This window comes from Oncorhynchus nerka, linkage group LG27 (assembly GCF_034236695.1).
Source record: "Oncorhynchus nerka isolate Pitt River linkage group LG27, Oner_Uvic_2.0, whole genome shotgun sequence".
NCBI lineage: Eukaryota > Metazoa > Chordata > Actinopteri > Salmoniformes > Salmonidae > Oncorhynchus > Oncorhynchus nerka.
Window position 1 is genome coordinate 8,400,097 of NC_088422.1, and position 8,269 is coordinate 8,408,365.

An 8,269-nucleotide genomic window follows, 5' to 3' on the forward strand; every position below is an offset into this window, starting at 1 on the left:
AAATATCTGATTTTGAGGATAGATTCGGAATACATTTTTGGAAAGCTAATTATTGATTATATTAATAAAACAATTAACTATAAGCTTGGGTTACTATACAGATCTAAGAGCGTTGGGCCAGTAACTGAAATGTCGCTGGTTCGAATCCCCAAGTCGGCAAGATGGAAAAATCTGCCGTTCTGCCCTTGAGCAAGGCAGTTAATAATTTGCGGGTTATTTCATTATTATTATTATTAGACAGTTGCATTATTATTCTTGTTACTAAGTATTGTTGGTTGTTTTTTTTTCTTTTAGACTCTTGAAAACAAGATGGTGGATCAAGACATTTCATCCTTGATCTGAAATAGCCTAATTGGATGGTGAAACTCCTGTAAAGAAAAAAGACGATCGTTTGTCCTGCATTTTTATAGTTGAAAACTAGATTTAGCCAGCAGTAGGCATTAATAATGAAATGTGGAGTGGATGATTTTATTTTTTAAATGGACAAATAAGAAATCTACCCGTCTAATGGATAAAACTGTTTCCAATCTTTGGAACATTTCTCCTATTGCGGCCGTGTCCCATTACACATGCTACCCTGTCCCAATACACATGCTACCCTGTCCCATTACACATGCTGCCCTGTCCCAATACACATTCTGCCCTGTCCCAATACACATGCTGCCCTGTCCCAATACACATGCTGCCCTGTCCCATTACACATTCTACCCTGTCCCATTACACATGCTGCCCTGTCCCATTACACATGCTGCCCTGTCCCATTACACATGCTGCCCTGTCCCATTACACATGCTGCCCTGTCCCATTACACATTCTACCGTGTCCCATTACACATGCTACCCTGTCCCATTACACATGCTACCCTGTCCCATTACACATGCTACCCTGTCCCAATACACATGCTGCCCTGTCCCATTACACATGCTACCCTGTCCCATTACACATGCTGCCCTGTCCCATTACACATGCTACCGTGTCCCAATACACATGCTGCCCTGTCCCATTACACATGCTACCCTGTCCCATTACACATGCTGCCCTGTCCCAATACACATGCTGCCCTGTCCCAATACACATGCTGCCCTGTCCCATTACACATGCTACCCTGTCCCAATACACATGCTGCCCTGTCCCATTACACATGCTACCGTGTCCCATTACACATTCTACCCTGTCCCAATACACATGCTGCCCTGTCCCATTACACATGCTACCCTGTCCCATTACACATGCTGCCCTGTCCCAATACACATGCTGCCCTGTCCCAATACACATGCTGCCCTGTCCCATTACACATGCTGCCCTGTCCCAATACACATGCTACCCTGTCCCAATACACATGCTACCGTGTCATTTACATCATTACATTTAAGTCATTTAGCAGACGCTCTTATCCAGAGCGACTTACAAATTGGTGCTTTCACCTTATGACATCCAGTGGAACAGCCACTTTACAATAGTGCATCTAGGTCTTTTAAGGGGGGGAGGGGGTGAGAAGGATTACTTTATCCTATCCTAGGTATTCCTTAAAGAGGTGGGGTTTCAGGTGTCTCCGGAAGGTGGTGATTGACTCCGCTGTCCTGGCGTCGTGAGGGAGTTTGTTCCACCATTGGGGGGCCAGAGCAGCGAACAGTTTTGACTGGGCTGAGCGGGAACTGTACTTCCTCAGTGGTAGGGAGGCGAGCAGGCCAGAGGTGGATGAACGCAGTGCCCTTGTTTGGGTGTAGGGCCTGATCAGAGCCTGGAGGTACTGAGGTGCCGTTCCCCTCACAGCTCCGTAGGCAAGCACCATGGTCTTGTAGCGGATGCGAGCTTCAACTGGAAGCCAGTGGAGAGAGCGGAGGAGCGGGGTGACGTGAGAGAACTTGGGAAGGTTGAACACCAGACGGGCTGCGGCGTTCTGGATGAGTTGTAGGGGTTTAATGGCACAGGCAGGGAGCCCAGCCAACAGCGAGTTGCAGTAATCCAGACGGGAGATGACAAGTGCCTGGATTAGGACCTGCGCCGCTTCCTGTGTGAGGCAGGGCCGTACTCTGCGGATGTTGTAGAGCATGAACCTACAGGAACGGGCCACCGCCTTGATGTTATTTGAGAACGACAGGGTGTTGTCCAGGATCACGCCAAGGTTCTTAGCGCTCTGGGACGAGGACACAATGGAGTTGTCAACCGTGATGGCGAGATCATGGAACGGGCAGTCCTTCCCCGGGAGGAAGAGCAGCTCCGTCTTGCCGAGGTTCAGCTTGAGGTGATGATCCGTCATCCACACTGATATGTCTGCCAGACATGCAGAGATGCGATTCGCCACCTGGTCGTCAGAAGGGGGAAAGGAGAAGATTAATTGTGTGTCGTCTGCATAGCAATGATAGGAGAGACCATGTGAGGTTATGACAGAGCCAAGTGACTTGGTGTATAGCGAGAATAGGAGAGGGCCTAGAACAGAGCCCTGGGGGACACCAGTGGTGAGAGCACGTGGTGAGGAGACGGATTCTCGCCACGCCACCTGGTAGGAGCGACCTGTCAGGTAGGACGCAATCCAAGCGTGGGCCGCGCCGGAGATGCCCAACTCGGAGAGGGTGGAGAGGAGGATCTGATGGTTCACAGTATCGAAGGCAGCCGATAGGTCTAGAAGGATGAGAGCAGAGGAGAGAGAGTTAGCTTTAGCAGTGCGGAGCGCCTCCGTGATACAGAGAAGAGCAGTCTCAGTTGAATGACTAGTCTTGAAACCTGACTGATTTGGATCAAGAAGGTCATTCTGAGAGAGATAGCGGGAGAGCTGGCCAAGGACGGCACGTTCAAGAGTTTTGGAGAGAAAAGAAAGAAGGGATACTGGTCTGTAGTTGTTGACATCGGAGGGATCGAGTGTAGGTTTTTTCAGAAGGGGTGCAACTCTCGCTCTCTTGAAGACGGGAGGGACGTAGCCAGCGGTCAGGGATGAGTTGATGAGCGAGGTGAGGTAAGGGAGAAGGTCACCGGAGATGGTCTGGAGAAGAGAGGAGGGGATAGGGTCAAGCGGGCAGGTTGTTGGGCGGCCGGCCGTCACAAGACGCGAGATGTCATCTGGAGAGAGAGGGGAGGAAGAGGTCAGAGCACAGGGTAGGGCAGTGTGAGCAGAACCAGCGGTGTCGTTTGACTTAGCAAACGAGGATCGGATGTCGTCGACCTTCTTTTCAAAATGGTTGACGAAGTCATCTGCAGAGAGGGAGGAGGGGGGGAGGAGGATTCAAGAGGGAGGAGAAGGTGTCCCATTACACATGCTGCCCTGTCCCAATACACATGCTACCCTGTCCCAATACACATTCTACCCTGTCCCATTACACATGCTGCCCTGTCCCAATACACATTATACCCTGTCCCAATACACATGCTGCCCTGTCCCAATACACATGCTGCCCTGTCCCATTACACATGCTACCCTGTCCCAATACACATGCTGCCCTGTCCCAATACACATGCTGCCCTGTCCCATTACACATGCTACCCTGTCCCAATACACATTCTACCCTGTCCCATTACACATGCTGCCCTGTCCCAATACACATGCTACCCTGTCCCATTACACACGTCACAGTCATTTTTGGGGGCGACATTGCTTTTGTCTAATTAACTGGGTCAATGGAAACCTGCCTACTGATGAAGATGTAGATGTAGATGACATAGCAGATTGCGCCTGGGGAGAGAAACACTGATCTAAGACAGCTACAATAACAAAGACTCAGAAAACACAACGACCAATTTCTGTTTACAAAAAGGCATTTACTTTCCACATGATGCCATCATTTATTACAGATGCCATAACAGCTTCACATAATGACCCTGATCTACTGCTACACAAAGTACGCTGCCAAGGCAGCCATCTTGTCTTTAGGTTTCTTTTCCCTGCGCCCTCTGCCCCTGCCCCGCCCCCCACGCCGTGCACCCCCGCCGCGGGTCATGGAGGGGTGTCTCATGGTGGCGTGTTTGAGTTCAACCAGGTCCTGGAAGACTGGGTCGCAGAACACACAGCCGCTGTGCTGCGTCTCTCCGTCAGGCAGCGGGGAGCGCGTCTTGTTGAAGTCCACCGCTACCAGGGACGCTTCACATGCCTCACAGCTCTCCTGGGTTACCTAGGAGACGAGGGGTGGAGGAGGGAGGGGGGGGGTGAACACAGCAAGAGGAGATGAGGAAGGGAGTGAACACAGCAAGAGGAGACGAGGGGTGGGGATGGGAAGGGGGGTGAACACAGCAAGAGGAGACGAGGGGTGGGGATGGGGGGGCAGAGAGGGAGGAAGGGAGTGAACACAGCAAGAAGAGACGAGAGGTGGGGATGGGAAGGGGGGAGGAGGGGAGTGAACACAGCAAGAGGAGACAAGGGGGTGGGGGGAGTGAACACAGCAAGAGGAGACAAGGGGGGGGAGGGGGGGAGTGAACACAGCAAGAGGAGACAAGGGGGGGGGGGGGGGGGGGAGTGAACACAGCAAGAGGAGACAAGGGGGCGGGGGGGGGAGTGAACACAGCAAGAGGAGACAAGGGGGGATGGGAAGGGGGGAGTGAACACAGCAAGAGGAGACAAGGGGGGATGGGAAGGGGGGGGAGTGAACACAGCAAGAGGGAAGAAAGAGAGAGAGAGAAAAGAGAGATAACTGTTATAAGGGGCGGCAGGTAGCCTATTGTGTTGGGCCAGTAACCCAGTAACCCGAATCCTCGAGCTGACAAGGTACAAATCTGTCATCCTGCCACTAAACAAGGCAGTTAACCCCACTGTTCCTAGACCGTCATTGTAAAAATGATTGATTCTTAACTGACTTGCCCAGTTAAAAGGATAAATAAATAATGGAATATAAATAAAATAAACACTGTGAAAAAATGCAAATGAGGTTTATGAGAATTAACAATGAAAACCACAAAAGTTCTCTTCCTGCCTACCTGCACCCTGTGTGCGTGTTCAAAGAAGTGCACCATCACGTTGCACCTGTTGCAAGCCATCTTCCACTTGGGGCCAGAGGTAGGGTCCAAAACCAGCACCCCGCCCTCACACTCCACACACTGACCAATACCCAGGGAGTTGAGACTGTGCTGGCAGGACGGGTGGGTGCACTCATTACATCCCATACCTGGGAGGGAGGTGAGAGATGGGGAGGGAGGGGGAGAGAGGAGGGGAGGGAGAGAGAGATGGGGAGGGAGGGAGAGAGAGAGAGGAGGGGGAGGGTAGGGGGAGAGAGAGATGAGGAGGGGAGGGGGGCGAGAGATGGGGAGGGGAGGGGGAGAGAGGAGGGGAGGGGAGAGAGAGGAGGGGAGGGGGAGAGAGATAGGGAGTGAGATAGGGAGGGGAGGGGGGAGAGAGATAGGGAGGGGGAGAGAAAAACAACAAGGAAAAGTTGGAACATCAGTTTACTTCCTGAATTGAAATTGACCCCAAACCCTATAACGACCAATCACTCACCACCCACACACTCCCCTCACCTTTCTTCATGTCCCTGAAGGGGGGGTTGCTGAAGCAGTAGGGACAAAGGGGGTAGCTCTTTCCCCTGGATCCAGAGGTCCACAGCACCAGCTCAAACTCATCCAGTGGGCAGCGCAGCTCCTTGTACAGTTTGATGGCTCCGTTCTGAGGCAGGCTGTACGTCTCATCACACCCAGCACAGTGCAGCCGGCTGGGCTTGGCCTGGGAGAAACAATCCATTATTAGCGTGCAGTTTGCACTTCTGGGACAATTGGTTCCACTGTACCGTGCAAGTTAAATCAAACGCTCCTAAAGGAAACTGACAAGAACACACACACACACACGAATGCTCTAGCACTGATGCTCCATTCAGAGGGTGAATGGGCAAGACAAAATATTTAAGTGTCCTGTGGAACGCTTTCGACAACTTTTAGAGTCCATGCCCAGACGAGCCCGTTCTGAGGGGAAAGGGGAGGGGGTCAATACTCAATATTGGGAAGGCGTTCTTAAATGTTTTGTTCACTCAGTGTGAATATAATGTCTTCTCTCCTGGATGACATCATTTGGAAGACTTGAGGAACTCAATGAAATGCAAAACACAAGGACACACACACACACACACAGTACCGGTACCCCCTGTATATAGCCTCCACACTGACTCGGTACCGGTACCCCCTGTATATAGCCTCCACACTGACTCGGTACCGGTACCCCCTGTATATAGCCTCCACACTGACTCGGTACCGGTACCCCCTGTATATAGCCTCCACACTGACTCGGTACCGGTACCCCCTGTATTTAGCCTCCACACTGACTCGGTACCGGTACCCCCTGTATATAGCCTCCACACTGACTCTGTACCGGTACCCCCTGTATATAGCCTCCACACTGACTCTGTACCGGTACCCCCTGTATATAGCCTCCACACTGACTCTGTACCGGTACCCCCTGTATATAGCCTCCACACTGACTCTGTACCGGTACCCCCTGTATATAGCCTCCACACTGACTCGGTACCGGTACCCCCTGTATATAGCCTCCACACTGACTCTGTACCGGTACCCCCTGTATATAGCCTCCACACTGACTCGGTACCCCCTGTATATAGCCTCCACACTGACTCGGTACCGGTACCCCCTGTATATAGCCTCCACACTGACTCTGTACCGGTACCCCCTGTATATAGCCTCCACACTGACTCGGTACCCCCTGTATATAGCCTCCACACTGACTCGGTACCGGTACCCCCTGTATATAGCCTCCACACTGACTCGGTACCGGTACCCCCTGTATTTAGCCTCCACACTGACTCTGTACCGGTACCCCCTGTATATAGCCTCCACACTGACTCGGTACCGGTACCCCTGTATATCGCCTCCACACCGGTACCCGCTGTATATAGCCTTGTTAATGTTATTCTTATTGTGCTACTTTTTATTTTAGTCTACTTGGTAAATATTTTCTTAACTCTTCTTGAACTTCACTGTTGGTTAAGGGCTTGTAAGTAAAGCATTACACGGTAAGTTCTACACCGTTGGTTAAGGGCTTGTAAGTAAAGCATCACACAGTAAGGTTCTACACTCGTTGTTTTCGGCGCATGTGACTAATAAAGTTTGATTTGTTTTGACTAAAGTGTGCAACGTTGTCATCAAGGGTGGCTACTTTGAAGAATCTTAAATATAAAATGTGTTTTGATTTGTTTAACACTTCTTCTTTTTTACTATATCATTACTATATCATCCCATATGTGTTATTTCACAGGTTTGATGTCTGTCTTATTCTACAATGTAGATGTTTTTTTTGTATTAAATAGAAACCCTGGAATGAGTAGGTGTGTCCAAACTGGTACTGTATACGTCACAAGTAAAAGTATTGGGTAGAGAGTTGATACAAGGTTAAAAATCAATACTTGTAAAGTTCTACATCTTCTTTTTCTATAACTTTTATTTGATAAAAGTCTGTTATGACCGAGTACACTATTTAAAAGAACATCTTCGGTGGGGTAATTGGTATTAGCAGAATTATCGTTGTTGTTGTTTTGGCCACCATGGTATATTCTCCCTGTAAGATTTATGGGAAGATTATTCAATTGAATTAGATCTGTTTTCATATTGGTGATTGTAAAATATGAATTTGTTCTTAAGTGACTTGCCTAGTTAAATAAAAGGTTAAAAATAATTTTTAAAAAAATAATAATAATAATTACTACTACTACTACTACTACTAATAATAATTACTACTACTACTACTACTACTACTACTACTACTAATAATAATAACTACTACTACTACTAATAATAATAATTACTACTACTAATAATAATAATAATAACTACTACTACTACTACTACTACTACTAATAATAATAACTACTACTACTACTACTACTACTAATAATTACTACTACTACTACTACTACTACTACTACTACTACTACTAATAACTACTACTACTACTAATAATAATAATTACTACTACTACTACTAATAATAATAATTACTACTACTACTACTAATAATAATAACTACTACTACTACTACTACTACTACTACTACTACTAATAATAATAACTACTACTACTACTACTACTAATAATAATAATTACTACTATTACTACTAATAATAATAACTACTACTACTACTAATAATAATAATAACTACTACTACTACTACTAATAATAATAACTACTACTACTACTACTACTACTACTACTAATAATAATAATAATTACTACTACTAATAATAATAACTACTACTACTACTACTACTACTACTAATAATAATAATAATTACTACTACTAATAATAATAACTACTACTACTACTACTACTACTACTAATAATAATAAC

The 8,269-nt window shown here is 47.5% G+C and overlaps 1 protein-coding gene across 1 annotated transcript in view; it reads right to left on the reverse strand.

Annotated features, from left to right (window-relative positions):
- Positions 1-3,732: 3,732 nt before the first annotated feature.
- top3b (DNA topoisomerase III beta) overlaps positions 3,733-8,269 on the reverse strand; it is a 39,321-nt gene continuing 34,784 nt past the window's right edge. Inside the window, exons 16-18 of the mRNA XM_029637085.2 lie at positions 5,440-5,641; positions 4,903-5,090; positions 3,733-4,103 (exon numbers count right to left, since the gene is read on the reverse strand). Of these exons, the coding sequence (XP_029492945.1) occupies positions 3,825-4,103; positions 4,903-5,090; positions 5,440-5,641 (669 nt within the window). The 3' untranslated portion in view covers positions 3,733-3,824. The remainder of the gene's footprint in view (positions 4,104-4,902; positions 5,091-5,439; positions 5,642-8,269) is intronic.